At 43.3% G+C, this 23,755-nt stretch overlaps 1 protein-coding gene across 1 annotated transcript in view; it reads right to left on the bottom strand.

Annotated features, from left to right (window-relative positions):
* Positions 1–2,389: 2,389 nt before the first annotated feature.
* Positions 2,390–23,755, bottom strand: part of Etf1 (eukaryotic translation termination factor 1) — a 31,411-nt gene continuing 10,045 nt past the window's right edge. Inside the window, exons 3-11 of the mRNA XM_057789180.1 lie at positions 12,777–12,952; positions 12,365–12,504; positions 9,996–10,134; positions 9,618–9,808; positions 9,149–9,278; positions 7,275–7,430; positions 6,821–6,885; positions 5,583–5,730; positions 2,390–4,632 (exon numbers count right to left, since the gene is read on the bottom strand). Coding sequence (XP_057645163.1) covers positions 4,550–4,632; positions 5,583–5,730; positions 6,821–6,885; positions 7,275–7,430; positions 9,149–9,278; positions 9,618–9,808; positions 9,996–10,134; positions 12,365–12,504; positions 12,777–12,952 — 1,228 coding nt within the window. The 3' untranslated portion in view covers positions 2,390–4,549. The remainder of the gene's footprint in view (positions 4,633–5,582; positions 5,731–6,820; positions 6,886–7,274; positions 7,431–9,148; positions 9,279–9,617; positions 9,809–9,995; positions 10,135–12,364; positions 12,505–12,776; positions 12,953–23,755) is intronic.

Raw genomic sequence — 23,755 nt, 5'->3', positions numbered from 1 at the left:
TCACTGGTATAAAGTCACTCTAGACACATCCATGAGGAAGCTGGTAGCCAAGGAATCTTTTTTTTTGGTTGCCAAGGAATCTTGATAGCAAGTCTCATCACAGGCCCAATCGAGCTCCAGGTACTGTGCTATGCATCCACCGTATGTATTCACCATTATGAAATTCTTCAGCCAGTCTGTCAGTCTTCCCAGCTAGGAAGGCTGGCCTAGAAAACTCTCCATTCTCCTGCCTCCAGAGTGCCGGTGCGGCAGGTGTGCTGGGGAACTGGGTGGGGGCTCAGCATGGTACAAGAGTCAACCCCAAAGTCTTCACATATACTGGACAAACGTAGCACTAAACTACATCCCCAGCCCTTTGTTTTGAGATAGGATCTCACTAGTTTCAACAGGCTGGCTTTGATTTGCCCAAGCCTCCCAGGGATCAGGGATTACAGGCTGGTTCCCATTAAGCCCAGGTAAGGACAAGCCTGCCAAGTTCTGGGACTCCTGGAGATGGCTCTACTCTCCAGGACGTACACTTAAGAGAAGAATGTCTGCTTATTTTCCCTTAGTTCTCATTGGGCCTCATGCCACCATGTGGCGTCCTGTCTCACAGGCTCTAACACCATGCCCCCCCACCCCGTCAGCTCCTACACACACTGAGGTACAGTTCCATCAGGGTGGGACTTTGGCAGATGCGAATTCCAACTGGCACTCAAGTTGCCTACAGGGAAGCTGACATAACCTTAAATTCCACCGTGGCATTCAGCCAATCTGCTGGGCCTGTCTGGGAGTGTTGTGGTATGGGAATGGGAACAGGGGAACAAGAAATGGCAGCACTGCAGGCCCAGACAGGCAAGTGCCGCAGCTCACACGTCCTGCCCTTCCAACAGCTGAACCTTAATTAGGAACACCACCTAGGCATGCTGCAGGAGAAACACCCCCTCCTTTGCTGCACAGTGTGCCTGCCTCTTTCCAGAGGAGACTGGTTTAATCCACTTTCTGGGTCAGATGAGAAAGCAGTGATGGGTAAGAGGAAAAAAAAATCACAATTAGTGGTCAGTTTTCTTTCAAACTGGAAATAGCAAGCCATGTACAGACTATTTCTCAACTATGCTTAAACTCTCAATGAAAGGGGATGGGGGGCTGGAGAGATGACTCAGTGGTTAAGAGCACTGACTGTTCTTCCAGAGGGCCTGGGGTTCAATTCCCCGCACCCACATGGCAGCTCACACTGTCTGAAAATCCAGTTCCGGGGGAATCTAACACCTTTATACCAATGCACATAAAATAAAGTTAAATGAACGTCTATGTTCCTAAACCTTTAAGGAGAGAAAAGAAATATTGTTAAGATCTGACCTACGACTCAAGAGATGACCTGCTGGGATTAAAGATATGCACCAACCACACCACACCAGATTTACTTTCAATGCATGTACCAGGTGCCAGTGGAGATCAGAAGGCACTGGATCCCCTAAGACTGGCGTTACAGCCTGTTGTGAGCCACCATGTGGGCACTGAACCCGCACTTTCAATTGTAGCCAGTGCCCCACCCCTCCCATTTTCCAAGACGGGATATCCCGGTGTATCCCTGGCTCTCCTTGAACCTGCCTGTGCCTCCCAACTGCTGGGATTCAAGGCATGTGCCACTTGGCTTGGAGCCTTAACTGCTGAGCCAACTTACTCAGCCCCCTGGGCTATTCTTTCATTCATTTTTTTAAAAAATATTTATTTATTATATATACAATATTCTGTCTGTGTGTATGCCTGAAGGCCAAAAGAGGGCGCCAGACCTCTTTACAGATGGTTGTGAGCCACCATGTGGTTGCTGGGAATTGAACTCAGGACCTTTGGAAGAGCAGGCAATGCTCTTAACCACTGAGCCATCTCTCCAGCCCCCTTTCATTCATTTTTTGAGACAGAATCTAGCTATGAAGCCAAGATTAGCCTCAAACTTCTACCACCACAGGACTATGGGACCTTTTATAGGACTCAAAGGGAAGTGGATATAGAATTAACTTAAGAATTGGAACTAAGATAAAATCTTGGTTTTATCACCAAAGAGCTGCTAATGAAGGCCTTCTTACCTGTTAGGTGACACAATCTGTCTCCATGGAGTATAGGTAGGATTGAAATATCTTAAACAAAAATTCAAAGCTGAACACACGCACATTCCCTTCTGGCATACATGTAAAAGTGGAGAAAGGTATAAATTGGCTTGACCCTAGATACTGGAAGCTCCTGTAGCATAACCCTGGGATTGCAGCCTCAGCTATTCTTCATTGACATGGAGAGAATCACTAAGGCTGAGCATTTATTAGGCATGGCTAATCTAATAATGGGAGAATTCAGTCTCTGTAGTTCAGACTTTCCTAGGAATATTCCTAAAGAATCTCAAGCACACAAAATATATTCTTAAATATGGTTTAATACTCTTCTCCATTTCTGTACATCACAACACCGAGATTCTGCTCTTAGGGTCTCTCTGCAGAGGCTAGGGAGTGCAGGCTACGGTTTCACCCCTCTCACGTATGTGTTTGTATGCGGAAGTGTAACACATATCGGTATATATTGATACACACATCAATATATAATGCAATATATATCACCAAGGAGAACACATTGATTAAAGAAATACAAAAATTTGGCATCATTTCCAAACTTAAATAGTAAAAATAAAAACTACAAAAGGAGCTGCATACCCTAAATGTATCATGTGAAACAAGCATATTCAAAACTGTAAATTTACATCCGATTTTTCTGGTCTTGTCATATCACATTAGACCCATTTACAATGGCAAAGCCCTAAGGTACTGCTGGGAAGAGCGTGTTTGCTTGCTCTTGGGTGTTCTGCAAACAAACAGCAGAGCCCAAAGCAAAAGTCTGTTCTGGTGAAGCTTGCCATGTTGGTGAACACGAGAGAATTGACTCTTCTCACTGGGGGTTGAGACATCAGGTTACACGACAGACAGTCATTTGGACCTCAGAGTACAGTGTGAGAACCAGAAGCTTTACATTTAAGACACACTCCCTTCATTCAAGTGAAACAGGATTATTGGAACGATAGGCAGGTCTGTAACCTGGGAACAAGGAGCTGGTTCAGACCAATAAAGCTACAAGTGACTGAGTCAAGTCAGTGAAGAACAGCAGTCAGGCACTAAAGTGTTAAAAGTACCCAATTTGAAACCCTATGTACCCCACCACCCTGGTGAGTGTGGGTGATACCAACTGACTTTGAAACCTTTGGTCCTTCAAAGTCCACTTGGCATGCTTCCCCACTGCTGCCGCTGGGCACACCCTGCACTCCCTTTACTGTCACCACCTGCAGCACAACACGACCTCGTGCTTCAGCTGGGCTCAAATCCAACTTACAGCCCAGCTGTGAAGCATAAACTTCAGGTTTTCGGCCAACTTTTGGATCTAACATGGTTTAATCCATGGTGCCAGAAGCTGTGTCCCATCCCCCCCGCCGCCCCCCCATACTTTCTCATCTGAGAGTGCTTTAAGTCCCACTTCTGAAACAGATGCTCCAGCCCCACCAGGGGTTTGAGAAACATGCAGTCATACATGTCTTGTCTGTTGTTCATGTGAAAAATCTTGCAGTTCATTTGGAAGAAAAAAAATCAAAACACATAATCTCATGCCACCCAACACAAGGAAACACGACCACCTCCGTTTACCAAGAATACATCCAAGCAAAATCATCTTGCATTTTTTTTTTTGGTTCCACTTAAATTGCATGTTTTATTTCTCCCAATCCCAGCAATAGCACAGAAGCCCCATCATGTCCATCCCACACTGGTTCCTAGCAGGCTGAGACAAAAGGGAGGAGCTTCATTAATGTTAGTGACACTAAGGGCTCCTAAATGCTTAGCATAAATGTGCCTCCAAAAAGATGGAAGCCAAGAATGCGTTGGCCCCAATGTTTCAGCACTCAGTCTGCCTTTGCAACACAATCCGCACCTTTGAAACAGTCTGGGAGTGGGAAGTGTGAGGGAGTGAAGCCTCCTATTAGCTCACCCTTTCAACATTAAACAGAGACCAAGAGAGAAACAGTTCCAATATTTCACCACATATATTTCTTCTTGTGCAGTCTAAGCTGAGAATGCCATGTAAATGGGTCACTGCGAAATGCAGCAATTTAGTTATTCTCTGATCAAAATAAGAAACAAACCAGTATGATCTCACTTCTACTAACTTTTGAAGGTTTACAGCAGTTAAAGTATTTTTGCTTCTATGTATGAAGGTTAAAAAAATCATTTTTTTTTCATAAAATACAAGAGCAACCAATTTTACCATCAAGTAAAAGTAAAAACTGGGGTTCTTTTTTAAATTAGTCCAGTGGCATTTAGGACTTAGTTGTGGCTGCTGCGCTGACTCCATGACAAACCAAAGTGTAGGGTTGGGTCTGGTTTTGTTTCACTTTCTTTTCAGTATCCAATGCTCACGGATTAAGTTCTGGAAATGTTCCAATTGTAAGGCAGGGATCTGTTTGGATTCCACCACGGGTATGCTCCTTGGGTTGAATGCTGGAGGGTGAGGCACATTTTGCCGGACCCATGTCGACTACCTAGTAGTCATCAAGGTCAAAAAATTCATCGTCTCCTCCTTGGTATTCCATTCCCTGGAAATCTACTCGGTACCGCAAGATACCTGAAGAAGCAAAGCAGAGTGAGTGATCTGGGTTCTTGAAGCAGGAAGGATTGCTCTTCCAAGAGAAGCCCATTTTCTTCCCAAATTACAAAATGGCAATGATTAGGCATGGTGGCTCACAAATACAAATTTCAGTGCTTGGGAGGCCAAGGTACAAGGATTGCTCAGTTAGAGGCCAATTTGGGTGGCACATTGAGTCTCAGACCCCCCCCCCCAAAAAACCCATAATGTAAGGGAGAAGTGGAGTAGAGAATAATAGTGCATGTGCTAAACCTGATGTCATTCCATTCCTTCCAAGATGGAAGATTGGCCCCCCAGTTTTCCTTTGACACCCGAGTGTTTGCAGACACAAAGCTGTACTCCCCAAAACAAACATAGGCCCAGCAAGATGGTTCTGTAGGTAAAGGCACTGCTGCACAAGCAGATGCCCAGGATTCACATGGTGGAAGGAGGGAACCGATTTCTGTAAGCTGTCTGACCTCCATATGCATGCCACGGCACTCTTGTGCCCACACAGAAACACACCAAACAAAACCCCAGAGATTAAATATTAAATACATCATGTACATGCACTAAAAAAAAACATGCTAGTACAAGTCTTCAGTCCCATTAGTCCCATGACTTGGGAAACAGAGGCAGACAGATCTTTGAGTCCAAGACCAGCCCAGTCTACAAAGCAAGTTCCAGGACAGCCAGGGCTATTCAGAGAAACCGAGTCTTGAAAAACCAAAGCAAACAAATCATAGACACACGATCCATTATTACACATAAATATATGCTAATAAGAAATTATTATTTTTTGGTTCAAACTAAGGAATGAATATGCCTCCACCTTCTGTTTCAACCACCTTTCAAGTAGAGCGAGCATATGCCACTTGAACTAACTTATTTCAGGCTAGCCACAAGAGGTCCTGGTAAAAAAAAAATCCTGTTTGGAGTTTGCTACTCACCTCCAATTCCACCAAATCCTTTCACAAACTGTGATCCTTCTTGTGACTTATCTGTGACAATTTCTAGTGTAGCTCCAAATTTTTTATAGTTGTTAGCAAACCATTCCAAAAGAGGCATGCTCTCAATCAATTCATGTTCCTGTCCAGTCTATACGGCAGTCAGGACACAGAAACAATGGGATCAGAACACAAAGTTTAGGACCCTCAATGCCCCAGCCCATCTTCACTGATCCTCTTACCCATTGAGTACTATAAATGTATAATCTTAAAAATATCCTGGTTCTTGGGAACATAACTGAATAACTGAGATGGTTAATAAACGGATTATTTCAGTATTTTCCCTCAGGCTGTAGCCTCAGCAACAAAATGTCAAACCATACTTAATAGTCAACTAGTGATTCCTATTGTTGATTCCAGAAACTAGGTTGCTGTAGTTCCTCTTTATTCAACAGCCCAGAGGAGACGTGGCAGATTAAAATACAAAACAAACAAACCCACCACATTTGTGCCTGTTGCCCAGGAACTGGAATTATAAGACAGTTGGGAGCTGCCATGTAGATGTTAGGAACAAACCTGGGTCCTCTGCAAGAACAAGTGCTCTTACTTATGCCATCTCTTCAGCCCCACTGTCAGCCTTATTTTCAAAAGCATGCAGTACTGTATGTATGAGGTCCACATGCCATAAGGCACTATGCGGCGATCAGAAGACAAACTGCTGGAGATGGCTCTCGGGCAGCATATTCTTTTCCTCATCAGCCCAACTCAAAACTCAGGGCAGTTACCATTATAGCTGTCTTGGTTAGGAATGCAGCATTCATTATTAATCACGGCAATGCATTTATAAATTTAGTTAAGTTCAAAGGAAAAGCTGATAAAATGCTAATAAAACAAAATAGGAACATGCCTCCTATATAGTGGTGGGACAGCGCTACTCAAATTAAATCTATGTTATTTCAAGGATAAGAGTGTTTTCCTGATTTCTTAACCTTTTTTGGCTAAGTATGGTTTGACATTTTGTTGCTGAGGCTATAGCCAGAGGGGGAATACTGAAATAATCAACTAGCTACCATCTCATGTAGTTCTAGCTGGCCTTGCAGCCAGAGTGCCATCTGAGATTACAGGTGTACACCACACCCAGCCCTTACTAACGCGACCCCCCCACCCCCGAGTCAGATCGTGGGCTCTAGCACTCATGCTTTTGGATGTTATCCTCACAAAAGGAACTCAAGTTCACACACCTCTTTGTCTGTGAAGTGAGACTTGTCCTTCTCTTGTTCTGGAGTTAAATAGAGAATTTTCTCCTCTGTAGTATTAAAAGTTAAAAAAGAAAAAAAAGTGTTATCCTGGCTCTCACAATACTAACAGAATAAGGAGATCAGATAAGAACAGGACTCCTGGACTAAATCTTCCCACAAACACCCCAGTATACAGCCCTTGTACTCTGCCACTATAAGGAAACATCCAAGACACAGCCCCGTTCCTTGTCAACTTCAACTGCGAACAGCCATCAAATAAGTGGGGGTGGGGGTGGGGCGGCAGTAGCAGGAACACAACACAGACACAGACAGAGACACAACGTGACACATGATCCTAGATCCTATCAATTTATGCTCCCTTCTAACTGCCTGAAACCAAGGCTTCCCAAACACAGAGAAATATAACAGACAGCAACAATTTTTCATCTTTTTTTACCTTCTGTGCCTTGGCAATGAAGAACGTATCTCATTATATCCAGATTTTCATAGACTATTAAAATCTCTACAGCTCCCATTTCCAAAGCCTTTAGTGTATCTTCAACTCCAAAACAGTACTTGCCTGTGTCCTGGCTAATTTCATCAAAGTATCGCCCTGTGGATTAGGGATATAACAATAAAATATACGGTGGCTCTTGATATCCATGAACTTAGTCAACTATGGATTAAACACGCAGAAAAGTAAGCACAGCATACCAAGAGGTAGCAGAGAGCTAAGCCTGCGATGGTTATTTTTGAACATACACAGACATTTACTTGTCACTGTAACCTAAATAACACACGATTACTTATATAATATTTACAATATATTACAAGGTACATTATTTATATGACATTTACAAGGTATTGTAAGTAATTGAGAGATAATTTAAAGTACATGGGTCGATGTACATATGCTATATACAAATACTCTATAATTTCTCTAAGGGCCTTGCACAGCTCTGGATTTTGTAACTCACAAGGTTATGAAATCAGTTCCAGCAGTCCTGATCGCTATAAAGAGAATCCCACTTTCAGTCCCAGGCTCGGCAGCTGACCCATCAGAGCGAGCCTGTTCCAGTGTCTAGCTGTTCATGGCCTTAGGCCCATGTGCTGAGGAAACCAAGGGTTTCTGGATCATTTCTGTTGAGCTCCTAGGTCCTCCCGAGTCACATCTTTTGAGTCACCCCTTTAAGGCTGGTGCTGTACTTTAGAGTTAAGGATGACCTTGAACTTCTGATCTTCCTGCCTCTACCACAGAGTGCTGGGATTACAGGCTCCCCCTAAAGTATATTATACTGGTGCTGTGAATTGACTCGAGGTTCTTGTGAGTGCTAGGTAAGCACTCTATTTACTGAGCCACTTCCCCACTGGACCTAGCCCTCATCCCAGAATCTCACCTTGAAAATCAGGCTGGTTGGAACTTGTGGCAATACCACTACCTCAGTGATAAGATTACATAGACATGTCCAGCTAATACTTTTTTTTAAAAGATGTATTTATTATGTTTACAGTGTTCTGTCTGCATGTATGCCTACAGGCTAAAAAGAGGACACCACATCTTATTATGGATGATTGCGAGTTACCATGTGGTTGCTGGGAATTGAACTCAAGACCTTTGGAAGAGCAGGCAGTGCTCTTAACCCAAGTCACCTCTCTGGCCACAGCTGATACTTTTTATTCTCAGTGAAAAATCCTCTGGAAAAGGAGGCAGTGTTCTTAATCACTGGGCTATCTTCTCCAACCCCAGCTGATACTTTTTCCCCCTCAGTGAAAATGTTTAGTTTTCTATTCTTTTACTTTTTTTTTCACTTTAGCTTTGAGACAGACAAAAGCCCGAAAAGCTTTTAAGGATGACCTTGATCTAAGCTCAGTCACCCTAGTGTGGGGATTTCTAATATCAACTACCACATCTAGCTCTTTCTTTCTCCTTCCCTTTTCTTTCCTTTTTTGAGGCCTGGCTGTCTTACTCGCTTTGTAGACCAGGAAAGCCTCGAACTCAATAAGATCGCCTGTCTCTGCCTTCCAACCACTACCACCACCACCCGGTTGCCTGGATTTTTGTTTCTGTTTTTGTTTTTCTTTCTCCTTTCTTTTCATTTCCAAGACAGGGTTTCTCTGTAGCTTTGGAGCCCATCCTGGAACTAGCTCTGTAGACTAGGCTGGCCTCGAACTCACAGAGATCCGCCTGCTTCTGCCTTCCCAGTGCTGGGATTAAAGGCGTGCGCCACCACCCTCTGGCTTGCCCTTTCTTTTATACCTTTTTAGTGTCTTTCTTCAGACATCACACCAAAAACATTTCACAGGATAAGCAAAATAGTATTTCAGTGATACCTATTAATTTCTTCTCTTGGATGAACTTCACGTTGGATAGAACTTCAGTAGATAATTCAATGGCCTGGTTGAATCCATTTTCACCACCATAGGATATATCAACTAATTTTAAAACTTTCGATTGCAACCTCTGACACAAATAAAAATAAAAACATTAGGACCTTAAATACCTTTAGTAAAATCCCACTCTCTCCCTTAAAAAAAAAACAAAAAACAAAAAAACAAGAAGTTATTGGCCACCAGGAGCTGGAGCTACAGGTATTTGTCCGCCATCTGATGTGGGCACTAAGACCAAATTTAGGTCCTCTGTAAAAGCTGTGTGTGCCTTTAACCACTGAGCCATCGCTACCCAGAGATTTTTTTTTTAAAACCTAGGGAATTTATGGCTAGGAATATGAACACATGCATAATATGCTGGGGACGAATATACCCCACGTTAGAAACTATCCGGCTGTTTCTTATTTCTTACCTGATCAAACATGTCAGACTGACTTAGTTCAGTTTTAAAGTCAGCTGATCCAGCTAAAACCAGACCAGCCACATTTACTTTGTCTCCAGAAATAAACAGCTGCACAGCAGTCTCTGCTACTTTTCGAACATAGTTATGTCGCTTTTCCATTCTTAAACGGGCAAAACGCAAGGCTGATTGACCTCCTCTGCCTTTGATACAAAAGTATGGGGAAGAAAGGGTTAAAGATTAAAGAGTACAATAGGCCATGAAGTAGAAACAAAATAACCAGTCAAGCTACAGACAGAGAAAAAGGACCCCCCATAACTGTTTAGCACAAACTGAGCTTCATGACTACTGCTAGAGGGAAGCAAGGACTCAGGCGCTCCTCGTACATACCGTGTTTCTTTGGGAGATCCACAGTGAATTTGTGCAGCACTTCTCTGGTGTTTCCTTGGAGCGTGCCAAAAAGAGCACCACTGCCGTCTATTACAATAAAACCAAACTTGCTGTCATCTGAAAGTAATGCTGTAAGAGCCTAAAAAACAAACACAACACTGTACAATGAATTCCAGGACTCTGTCAAGGCAGAGACAAAATTCAGCGAGACATGAACTCTTTTATCCCACTCAACATGGTATGAACACTATGGAGGGAGTGGAGTAAGTACGGACATCAGCTATGACTCTGGAGCTCTCCACTTTGCAGGAAACACCTGTTTACAGTTACAGGATTAGTTCTGGGATAACATGGTGATCGTACACACTGAATGGCACAACTAAAAGCAGTTAAGGTGACTTATCTGGATTTTACCATAATAAAGAACTGATATATCTTTCATTCTACTTTAACTGATGAATAAGAAACCTTTATAAAGATGTCTAGAATGCAGGCTACTGAATTAGCAATCTATTTTTAGACAAACGAAACAGTAGTAAGATACATATATTGTAAATCTGGTGTGATGGCATGCCTTTAATACCAGCACTTGGGAAGCAGAGGCATGAGAGTTGAGTCCAAAATGTCAGCCTAGGTTAGACAGCTAGACCCTGTCTTAAACAAAACAAGAAAATCAGGTTTTGGGATTCACTTGTAACACCTTCTTCAGGTGGAAAAGGATCAGAAGTTCAAGGTCATTCTTGGGTGTACAGAAACCTTTATTAAATTTATTTATGTATTTATTCATTCATTTTTGAGAATCTCTCTACAGCTTTGGAGCCTGTCCTGGAACTAGCTCTGTAGACCAGGCTGGTCTCGAACTCACAGAGATCCGCCTGCCTCTGCCTCCCAAGGGCTGGGATTAAAGGCGTGCGCCACCACTGCCCAGCAATGTTGAGAACAGTTTGTCTCAACAACTAAACTCCAATAGGGGCTGAGAGGGAAACTGGCTTGCTATGCGGTGCTTGCTATGCGTAAGGACCTTAGTTTGTATCCATGTAAAAAACTAGGTATGGGTCAAAGTTGGGTTTTGAGGGTACTAGAATCTCCACCCTTACCTCTACTAGTCATTTTAATGATTACTGGAAGAAAAGTAAAAATCAGTTATGCTAATGTAATAACCAAGCTAAAGTCAGACAATACAGCTATTTTTAAGTCAGAACGATCCAAAATCTGCTTTCAAAGTTGATATAAGTAAATCTGTCAGAACCGCTAACAGTCCCAAGAGGCCTTTGCCAGGCACTAACTAGAAGCTAAGAAAAAGTTAAGCTAGACCACCATACAGTCGAGCAAGATTCAACCGGGATTGGAATTCCTGTCACGTTAGCAAAAATCAGCCACTGTAAACTGCAGACAAATGTCAGTTCTAATTCCACTGCAGAGGTTTTTCTCTAGGTTGATGAAAGGCAAGAGACTGAACTCGGAGCCAGCTGTGAATTCCTGATTGCTCACTGCTGACTGATCTGGGTCAGTCTAATGAGGTTTCTTTTCCACCATTAATGTTCATCAGAGTTAGCACTCACTCGGGTTTTATAAGAACAGGAAAAACAAAAAACAAACAAACAAACGAAACCCAAAACAAGCATCAAATGCATTTTATTTGCTATTTTTGAAGAATTTGTGAGCTTAGTGCTAAGGTGCAAGAATATAGGCAAGCCAGAGGTAACCAATCAACCAGCAGCCAATCACCTGCCTCTAATTAGTTATCCTTAGCATTTTCCTCAAACATCCTAATGAGTAGTATCATAAAAAACATGCATTATTCTGAAAAGAGTTGCGACAGAGGATGTCCAGATGGAGTGCCCAGCACTTCAGAGGTGGAGGCAGGATTAGGAATTTAAAACCAGCCTCAGCAACATGCACCTTGTCCTCCATCACCAGCACCCCCTCACACACACAAAAGAAAAAATACCTATGTAAAAAGTTGCCTATGGTTTAGACAAGTGACTTCTCAAAAGATGAACTATGATTACTATCTGAGCTACCAGTTCTATTTCTACATATATAATCTACAAAAATAAAAGCAAATGGTTACACAAACAAATCCCTGTGCATGAATGTTCAGTGGCATTGTTCATGAAAGCCAGACAGTGAAAACCACCCAGACATCGATGTATACCACAGAGTGCTCAACGACAGAGTGGCAGAACAGTACAGAAATACGCTACCACACCAACAGTCTTGAAAAAGGCTAGACTGTACAATTCCAATATACGAACGTGTAAGCCAAACTATTAATGGAAAGTACATTAGCAGGGGACTGGAGCTGCGGAAGCCGAAGGAAGGACAGTAGCTGCTAATGGGCACGGGGCTTCTGTGCTCACTCTTACCTCTGTATGAAACTTGTTGTCACACAAATACAATGATGTATTAATAGGTTTGAAAGGTTCAAAGTCAATGTTGACTTTCTTTTCCTTTCCTTCTTCCGTGACAATCGTCCCACAGTAAACAACCAGACCATTTGGAGGTACTGCAAAGAACATAAACAATTTCTCTACTTTTAATTGTTCCCATAAGCATAACTTAAATAAAACAGAAAAACCCTTGAGACTCATAGGCAAAATTCTCACCCCATTTGCAAAACTTCCTCTGAGATGTTTCAGTAGGATTTATTCCTTAAGCACAGCAAATAGCACTCAGCGCTCAATGGATGAAAAAGGCTAAACAACAGCTAGCTGAAGACACAGCAGTAAGGCCCTATGGCAGAAGCAGAGTGGACAGAGCGAACAGGGAAATGGTTACCTTTGTTATAAAGTTTGAGTCTCTGTTGTACAGATGTGATGGCTCCCAGGACTGAAAGGCGGTTTACTCGTGACTTAATGTTAGAAGCAGTTCCAAATTCGTCTGCTAACATCTTTGCCACTCGTGAAATCTGGTCTTTGGGAGGAATGATCAGCGATATCATGCTCGTGCCATTGCTGGAGAAGAGAAACACCAGTTTAAATTCATGTTTACCACCAGTAAAACGAACTACGGCGAGGCGCTCCAGAAATCATAAAAACACACCATCTAAACGGCACCAGAAAGGCAGTAAGCACATCAGTGCATTTCCCAAAGAAGCCTAACAAGAGCCAGCAGACAGTGGCTGCGCAATTACTTCAAAACGGAGATTAGCCGAGTAATGAAGGCACTCAAAGGGAAAACCTCATACTCAAAGATAAAGAGAAGAGGTTGCTGTGGAGGACCAACAAGCTGGAATTTTACCATGAATGAAGCCTGTCAACAGTAGAGGCTTAGGTTCTGGTTGTTCTTCAGTGGGAGAAGCTATGCCAAGACAATGCAACAAGTCTTCCGGTGTCCAGATAAATATTTCACTTAATATTACCCTTTTCTCCTTAAATTCTAGGTTGCCACAAAAATCCTCAAATACCAATTCAGCATACCCAAGGCTTTCTTGATAGGAGAGTACTGCAATTCACAAATCCCAGTTATGAAACAATTCGTATCCTAATATTTTGTGCTTGGCTACCCCCACCCCCTTGAGATAGGGTCTTTCTGTATAGTTCTGCAGCTATGTAGACTACAGAAATCCTCTTTATCTCTGCCTCTCAGAGTGCTGGGATTAAAGGGGTATGCTACCAAGAATGTGTTTGAATTACACTGGTTTGACTCAAACATTTTACAGAAGTCATACAGGGGCAAAAGATGGCTGGGTAACTGAGAGCATCTTGTTTCACTATCACGAGAGCCTGGAGCTGGGATCCCAGAAGCCTTGCAACACATCAGGTGTTCTGCACATGCCTAGTAACACCAGCTCCAAGGGCGGTAGACAATAAAGTCTATCACACAACATGTGTGTACAAACACACAAATTAAAATTTTAGAAGAATGCACTGAGAACCTAATTAAGTATCCAAACAAATTCAAATATCTAGAGCCAAAAGATGAGGCTGAAGTATGACCCAGGAGAATACCACCTCTTTAACCTGTACTTTCAAAACACCATCAGCAGCAGTTACACCTGGTTTCAATATTTCTAGTTCTGTTTTGTCTAGCATGCATGAAGTCACAGGTTCAAATTCTAACACCAAGGAGTAGTGCAGGGCATGTCAGCAGCAACATAAACCAGTTTTGTAAGTTGAAAAGAGTTCTGAAGTCTGGTTTACAATGTGAACATATTCATCTATAATGACTATACACATAAAGTTGGTTAAGATGACCAACGCCAGAGAGAGAAGCCTCAGCAGGTAAAGGCATCTGCCACATGCAAGCACTAAGGAGGCTCACAGGTTCAAGTGGCGATCATCTCAAATCACAAGTGGAAATTGATAAAAGAAAATACCCGATGCCAGCCTCTGGTTTCCTTCCACACATGTGCATGCACACACGAGCACCCATGTGTGTACCACACACAAAGATAACACATAATATGTAAAAATCATGTGGTAAGCCAGGTGGTGGCGCATGCCTTTAATCCCAGCACTTGGGAGGCAGAGGCAGGTGAATCTCTGTGAGTTCGAGACCAGCCTGGTCTACAAGAGCTAGTTCCAGGACAGGTTCCAAAGCCACAGAGAAACCCTGTCTCGAAACCCCCCCGCCCCCCAAAAAATCATGTGGTAAGATTTCTGAAAAGATTACATAGAGCATGTAAACAACTCCCAGCACTCAACGACAAAAAGACAACCCAAATTAAAAACCAGCAAAGCCTGGGCATAGGGGTATGTGCAGGCAGACGATCTGAGTAGGAGGCCACCTTGTCTCAAAACAAGCCTTACACAGACATCAACAAAAGCCAGCGAAGGACATAGGTCAGTGGCAGAGTGTTTGCTAAGCAAGCACTAGGTTCAATCACCAATACAAAATAAAAACTGGAAAAAGGGCTTGAATAGACATTTTTGCAAAGACCACAGAAAGGCACTGTGGTCTGTCATGGGTTCCCTATCTGGGGTAAGCAAAGCTGTGTGTGTTTCATCTCCCCAGGAAAAGCTTTGACATACAACAAGAGCCTGGAGCAGTGACTTAGTGGTTCAGAACACCTGTTGCTCTCGCACTGGACCTAGGTTGGTTCAGGGCTCAGCACGTGAATGGCAGCTTGCAACTGACTGTAACTCCAGTTCAGGGGATCTGGTGCCCTATTCTGACCTCTGTGGGCACTGCAAGCACACGATGCACAAACATCTATTCTGATAAACACTTATACATAGACCTTGAGAGTGATAAGGCATCCAACCTTGGTTTCTGGTCTCCACATACAGAAGTGAATGAAGCCCCACCCACAATTTAGAAAACAGAAGTTACAGGATGCAGAAAAATAAAAGCTCAATATGTCATAGGTGTAATATGGGATGAACCCAACAGGCGGGATGGATCAGTGAGTAAAGGTACTGATGACCTGAGTTTGACTCTTGGGACTCATGTGGTGTAAGGAGGGAGCCAATACCCTTAGGCTGTCCTCTTATCTCCACATGTATGCTGTGGCATTCATACACCCATATACATAATTCAAATGAATTTTAAGACAGATTGATATTCATACGAGTTTAAATTATAGCAAATAAAATCAATCGTAAAAGACCACATGCTGTCTAGTTATTTCTACATACATTATTTATTCAGAAAACAACTAGATAGGTGGGTGCCATGGGACATAGAAGACTCTGACTATGAAAACGCAGAAAAGTGGTCATAAGCATGTGCTGTGCAAAGTTTTACTCTTTTAGCTTTTTTGGGGGGCCCGCACCCAGCTCACAAAGAAATCACAAATGGATGCTTATTCTTTTTCATAAATTCCCAGCCTTGTATTGGCTTGTTTCTTCTTTCCAGCTTTTCTTAAGTTATCCAGACTACCTCTGAGCCTTTTCCTTTTCTTACTTCTGTAATCTTACTTTCACCGTTACTCCGTGGCTGTCTGGCCCCTAATGTCCTCCTCTCCTTCTACAGACACTGCCTGCCAGTCCCGCCTATCCTTTACCACCTAGTCTTGCTCCTGCCTTGCTCCTGGTCATTCAGCTCTTTATTAGGAGCATCAGGTGCAAACAAATGTAACACGAACAAAATACACCTTAAAATAATATTCTACAACAAGCATGTACACATTTCTTCTCTGTTCTTAACTGCAGAAATGAAGTCCCCGCCCGACTTTCCCGCAATGATGGACCTCAGGCTGGAACAGCTACTCAAGTAAACTCTTGCTTCTAAGCTGCCTGTTGTCAGGGTGTTTTACATGGTAACCGACGACCAGGACAAGGCCCCGAGTTATACCTTTTAAAAGGGGTATATTTTATGATATGTAAATTACACTTTAATTAAGAAAATCAGTTACGGCTAGGATATAGCTCAGTTAGTAGAGTGCTTGCTAAAAAAGTGTGAGACCCTGGGTTCAACCACCAGCACAGTTGGGGGCAGGAGTAGCAGAAATTCAAGATTATCCTTGGTGCAGGTTCCCACAAACCCTGACAAAAGGCACTGTGACAAACGATGGATAGGTCAATTCACACAAGTACCAGAGGACTAGCTAGGAAGAGGAAGCAGATTAGTTTCAGGCATTTGAATGCTCCAGTTGGTGGCATTGTTTGGGAGGTATGACCTTGCTGGAAGAAATGTCACTGGGGGCAGGCTTTGAGGTTTCACAGACTAGGTGCTAGTCCCAGTGTGTTCTGCTTCTTGCTTATGGCTGGAGATGTGAGCTGTCAGCTGATCCACTCCACAAAGGACTCCACCTCTTGGAACATATGCCCAAAGAAACTCTTTCCTTTGGAATTTGCTTTGGTGGTGTTTTATCACAGCAACAGAAACGTAACTAAGACACATCAGGTAAATAAGACTGTAATATTTATGTACATATATGAAACACCTTTTTTTTTTTTTTGGTTTTTCGAGACAGGGTTTCTCTGTGGCTTTGGAGCCTGTCCTGGAACTAGCTCTTGTAGACCAGGCTGGCCTCGAACTCACAGAGATCCACCTGCCTCTGCCTCCCGAGTGCTGGGATTAAAGGCGTGCGCCACCACCGCCCGGCTTATATGAAACACCTTTAAACTCATTTCCTAGAATCCACATGTGCACATATACACATTCCAGTTTCTAGAGAGATGGCTAGGCAGTTAAATGCACTGCCTTAGAAAACCCAGACTCAATTCCCAGCAACCACATGATGGCTCACAACCATCACACCAGGCATACATGAATGTAGTGTAAGGATATAGACACACACACACCATACACATAAAAAATCACCCCCTTTAAGGATATTAATAATTATTAGTGTCACAGGAATAGGTAGATCAAATAAACTGAGTACATGTGTCCCTTATGCCTGCTACTGAGTCTGTGTATTTTTACAGGAATCTTAAGCCACTGGGTTTTTTTTTGTTGTTATTGTTTTGTTTTAAAGACTGGGGGGGGGGAAGCGGGATGGACACAACTTTGTAGAGTCAGTTTTCTCCTTCCACTTTCGTATGCATTTTTAGAAATCAAACTCAGGTTGCTATGTTTTTGAGCATCAGATGTATTTACTAATAGAGCCACCTTACAAGCCCTAGAGAGGTAAAGTCAACCCCCCACCCCTGCAAAAAAAAAAAAAAAGAAAGAAAAAGCAAAAGCAGGGCATGGTGGCACATGCCTTTAATCCCAGCACTTAAGAGGCAGAGGCCAGCCTGGTCTATAGCATGAGTTCCAGGACAGTCAGGGATACACACAGAGACCCTATCTAAAACCATCCCCAAAACAAAACAAAATTATTAATTATTTAAGTGTACGGTGTTTTTCCTGTATACAAGCCTATCTTGTCTGCACTATTGTATCCCTGGTGCCCTCAGATGCCAAAGAGGGCAGTGAATCCCCTGGAACCTCAGTTCTTTCCAAGAGAAATCAGGGCTCTACCCGCTGAGCCACCTCTTCAGTCCCAAGACAAGTTAGTTTAAATACAAACAATTTTCTCTCTCTCTCTTTTTCCCTGATGAACAGTTTTCAAGGAAGCATATACCTTCACTTTAGAAACCATAGGAATTCTCTTCAAAGGGCCCAGTTCAAGCTGGGTGAGGGGGGGCGCACTCCTTTGATCCCAACACTTGTGAGGCAGAGGCAGGCAGATTTCTTTGAGTTCTAGGACTGCTTGGTTTACAGAACAAGTTCTAGGACATGATCCAAAGCTACAGAGAAACCCTGTCTCAAAAAACAAAAACAAACAAAAATCAACCAGGCCACAGCTCTAAGCACACAGCCTTGTTTACAGGGCACTATCCTGAGATGGGACTGACAAAGAGCAGAGCGAGGAGAATAGCGGAGTCAATGGCACAGGAATCCAGACCTGAAGGACTGGAACATTTGAAGCTAAATAGACTACTGGAACAAACTGAGCAAACCCAAAATACCTCAAAGCCAGAAAAAATGGCATGCAGGACAGAGTAATGACCTTGAGATAAGCGGTTATCTACTTTCCACAAAGACAGGTTCAATTTTGCTGTAAGAACAGTAGGGTAACCTTGCACCCCCTATGTAACATTCCAGAGAAGATAAAGCAGTGGACACATTTAGTGATAGGATATGGTTATTTCCTGGAACCCACGTTTAAAAGGTTCAGAAGTAGAGCAGGGCATAGTGGTGCACTCCATTAATCCCAGTACACTGGAGGCAGACAGGCGGATCTCTGAGTTCTAGGCCAGCCTGCTAAACACAGAGAAACCCTGTCTCAAAAAAACAAAACCAAACCAAACCGAAACAAAACAAACAAAAAAACAAAACAGACAAACAGATTCAGAGATATAATTTGCCAGGGTTTTTGGATACATTTTACCAAGTTGCTAACTGTGAAACATACTACCTTAAAGTTTAAGACTGCACTGAAGAGACAGCTCTATGGGTACAAGTCTTCATGAAGACAGGAGTTCAGATCCCAGAACCTACATAAAAAACGTGTGCTTGTAACCCTGGGGCGGTGGGAGGTAACGACAGGGCTGCGGGGAGGGGAGGAGACGGACACACGGACACACACGGACACACACGGACACACACACACACACACACACACACACACACACACACACACACAGGATGCGACGACTCCCTCCCTGGCTGCCAGCCTAGCTGAGGTTCAGTGAGACCCCGTTTCAAGGGGATAAGGATCACAATAACAGAGCAGGGTGGCTCTCACCCAAAGATACATTGTGTCCATCCATCTCTGACCCACCCTGAAATTTTAGGGACAAAACTACCTTCCACCAGTTTCCACCTATAACTCTCCCTGATCTGTCTGTGTGTGTGGGGTGGGGAACACATTTATTTCTTAACTCACCTTTCTAAGATACTTGGCTAGAAAGGCTTGAAATCTAGATGTTAAAAACATAGCTTGTGGTAGAGTAGAGCAGGGAGTGCGCCTATATCCCAGTATATATAACCCTAATGGTTCAGCACTGCCTGATTAAAGGCCTCTGCCAGGAAAGTTGCAGAGCAGACACACTCATTTACTTCCCAGGCGAGTCAAAGCTGTTAGACCAGTTTGTGTAAATACAAGAATAAAATCTCAAGGAAGCTGAGTATTTCATGTTCACATACAGCAGATATCTCTTAAAATGCGAGTGAGAAACAAAACTCTTGCAGCAGGCTCAATGATGAAAGTATTCGGTTGGCATCTGCAAGGCCTAGAGTTAGATCTTCAGACACTTGAGAAGCTGATAGCTATAAAGACCAAGCTACAGCATATTCTCATCCTCACCACCTCCTCATCTCTGAGACAGGGTCTCACCAAGTATCCTTGGCTGGCCTTGAACCCAGATCTGCCTGCCCAGTCTCCCAAGTGCTAGGATCAAGGGTGTGCGCCACAACACACTGTTTGCCTTCTCTAATTCTAATGTTTGTTCACCTTCTCCGCTGTCACTATATCTCCTTTCCAAAATCAAAAGACCCTAATTAAAAACAGCCAGTGAGGGTACTGGAGAGGTGATCTGACAGTTAAGAGTAATAATTGCTCTTCCGGAAGTCCCAGGGTTCCAATATTTACATAGTGACTCACATAAGAAGTCAGTTCTAGGGGATCTAATGCCCCTTTTCTGGACTCCGAAGGCACCAAGTATGCACGTGGTGCTCAAACATCTACACATGTTAAGAGGGGAAAAAAGGGGCAATGACTACACATTTATAATGCCAGTACTTGGAATGGTGGTACACAAAGAGCCCAAAACAGCAGTGGTTACATGGCAAGACCGTGCCCCCCAAACAAACAAACAAATGTAGGAAAAGAGTCAGTGTAAGGGCTGGGGAGGGTCTCTGGAAGCATGAGGATCTGAACTACATCCCCAGCACTCACACACATAAAAAGCTAGACATGGCAATGCAAGCCTCAAACAACCTGTAACTAAGGAGGCAGAGAAACACCAATAACAACACTCCTATCTCAAGATGGAAAGCAGAGACTGGAGAACTCCCACAACCCAAAGGCCAGCTACTTGAACAGGAAGCGAAACAAAGAAACCCTGTCTCCAACAAGGTGGGACCAACACACCTGAAGTTGTCCCCTGACCGACACCCCACCTCAAGCACACACAGGAGAGAGGGTGACAAAGAAGACACAGAAGGGGCCAGTGCGACAGCTTAGCGGGTAGACACTTCAACTCCTGGAAACCACATGATAGAAGGAGAGAACAGACTGCTTTGACCCCTACCCCCAACCCAAAACTTAAAAACAACAACAACAACAACAACAAAAAACCAACTCCGTGAATCATGACATATAGCAATGATTCATACACAGGTCTTAAAAACTCAAAGACATAAAAAGTAAGATATAACCTCGAACAATGACTGACACAAAGCTCCCAAGGTCCTCTGTCCTGCTCATACTCACCAGGATACTTCCCATTATCAAAGAACTTTCTTCAACCATTTACCTAGAGGACTAGCTTCTGGGACTCCCAGGGAATAATACTTGTAAGTATAGTAAATACACAGAGCAAACACAACTTAGTTAAATTAAAACAGCAAAGACAACACAGGAAGGAAAGATTTATAGATGGTCAGTAGCTTTCCTTTCCTCACTCAATTGTTACAGGGAAGTTCCTCTACCCCGATCTACCGGATAAGACAGAGCAGAGTCCGCAGCGCTGTCAAGCATTTCTGTGGTAACTTTACCCAGAAGATATAACAAGAAAAACTGAAGGTGACCAGTGGATCCTGACTTCACTGGATGCATGTATTTGGTCAACTTCAGGCAAACAATACCGAAGTATCCTTTCACCTGTAAGTCTTACTAAGGTTTGGTTTACATAGCAAGTTCCAGACCTCATCTCAAACACAAAACATTCACTGTGTCTAATTGTGTACTTCCAAGCAGGACCCTCTTCTGGTCAGCTCAAGGCAAAGCACCTCTGCAGTACAAGCCTAAATTCAAGAACAGAAATCCAAAGAGCCCACAAGCTGCACTCACCCTATGCTGTGCTCAAACATGTGCTGGAAATTTAACCTTTCCTGCATACGGAGTTTGAGGACACTCTAGGACATTCGATATTCTGTTTCAAAATAAAACAGTTTCAGCGTGCCCATGGGCAGCAGTGATTCTATGAAGAAACCCATGCATAGGTGCAAGGACACTCCACAAAGTTGTCCTCTGACCTCCACATACACAGTGGCACATGCATGCACATAGATGCATACGGGCACACACACAAAGAGACCAAAATGCATACACAAACAAGATTTCAAAAAGAAAAACAAAACAAAGACATGTTTGTGTGTATGATCTTTCTGCCATATGAAAATTGGTGTTCTTCCTGAAGGATGCAGCAATCAAATAAATCTTGGGGGTGCTTACCAGACACACTTCCTTGGCCACTGCCCAGCACCATCTGCGGTATTCTGCTTTAGCAGTACAGACACACTAAGCTATCCTACTTATACAATCATACCAAATAACACAACTTTGACCAGACAGAACACACACACCTCACCAGCTGTTTTATCAGACAGGTCACCACTCCTAATACAACTATTTCAGGACTGGACCAGAACAGCCTAGAGATTTGCTCCCTAAAGTCCAAGGTGAGGTTGAGCACAGTTTAAGACTCTTTCAGCTCAACATTCAATTGGGTACCTCCCAGGATGTAGATGACCCAAGTTATTATAATGTTCCGAAGTTCAACTTAGACCTAGACCATTTCTGGGAAAGATGCTAAAACCATGATAAAGACGGAGAAATCAGTCAATTCCTCTCCAATTTCCAGACCATTTCCCAAAACTGTCCTTATTGGACTCACTATAAGACTTCAATTCTTCCTTCTTTTCCTAGATCATCTTTTAAAGTGGGTTGGAGAGAGAGCTCTGTGGTTAAAGTATGTGCCGTGCAAGTGTGAGAGCAAGTTCAAATCCCTAGAAGATGGATACAGGGACTATGTGTAATCTCAGTGCTCCTACAACAAGATGGGAGGCAAAGAATGGAGGGTCCAGAAAGCTGGTGGGCCAGTAGCCTGGTGCCTGGTGTGCACAGTGACAAACTATAAGAGGCCCAAGACCAACACCCAAAGTTATCTTCTGATCCTGTAACGAGTGGGATGGCATCCCCAACAGAAGGAAAACACAGGTATCTCATGACTTTGAGTACAGGTTTGGAATCATGCACACCCAGGCTTAGGCTCTAATCTGTTATTGGGCTATCTGACCCAAAATAAATGACCTAAATCTTGCCATCTAATTTACTTCACAAGGTCATGATGATTCTTTTTTTTTTTTTTTTTTTTTTTTTGTTTTTCGAGACAGGGTTTCTCTGTGGTTTTGGAGCCTGTCCTGGAACTAGCTCTTGTAGACCAGGCTGGTCTTGAACTCAGAGATCCGCCTGCCTCTGCCTCCCAAGTGCTGGGATTAAAGGCGTGCGCCACCACCGCCCGGCGGTCATGATGATTCTGTAGGATGTGTTCAGTACTCAGTCTGAAGAGCAGAGAGTAAGTAACCACTAAATGGCAACTAGATTCCAGCAGTCCCTCCCCACAGGCACAAGAGGTGAGCTCTCGAAGCCCCACAGGGGCATTATTTGAACTTGGCTATGTCCACACAGAGGCAGAGTGGACTTTGGTAAGTGGTAACCACTTTTCCAGGACGGTGGAACAACAGATTCAACATCATCTAAAACATTAAACAGCCATACCAAAGAAATGTCCGAACCCTACATTTGTAGCATAGGTCCCATGGGGTACAAGCCACTTCAAAGAGGCCTGCTACCTTGCCACAGGCTGGTGCTCTGGAGGGTAGAAATCATTTCCGCACACAGTGGCGGTAAAATACTTGAGGAATCAATAGTCTCTGACAACAAAAGCAAGGTCTTCTGTATACAGTATCTTAGCTACATTTATATATCTCTGTGTGAGAACATGTTTGGAGGTCAGAGGTGGAGTTACCTTGCCAGCTCATTTATTTATCTGTTACCGGGACACAGTGTACATGAGAAGGTCAAAGAAACAACTTCTGGGAGTCACTTCTCTTTCACTTTAACACAGGTTCTGAAGATTCAACTCAGGTAACCAAGCTTGCACAGGAAGCACTTTTACCTGCCGAGTCATTTTACTAGACCCCAACACCTTTGTGATGTGGGAGGTCCTTTGTATATGTGCTGCTTTTATTGGTTACTGTTCTGGCCAATGGCTTAGCAGAGTTAAGCCTGGCGGGAACTCTGAACAAAGATAGAGGTAGAGAGATAGAGATAGTCAGGTAGATGCTGAAGGAGAAAGACCCCTGGAACCTTATTGGTAGGTCACAGCCTCATGGTGATATAAAGATGAATAGAAATGGGTTAATTTAAGATA

This window comes from Chionomys nivalis, chromosome 14 (assembly GCF_950005125.1).
Source record: "Chionomys nivalis chromosome 14, mChiNiv1.1, whole genome shotgun sequence".
Taxonomy (NCBI): domain Eukaryota; kingdom Metazoa; phylum Chordata; class Mammalia; order Rodentia; family Cricetidae; genus Chionomys; species Chionomys nivalis.
This window is presented reverse-complemented; position numbering and strand designations above follow the sequence as displayed.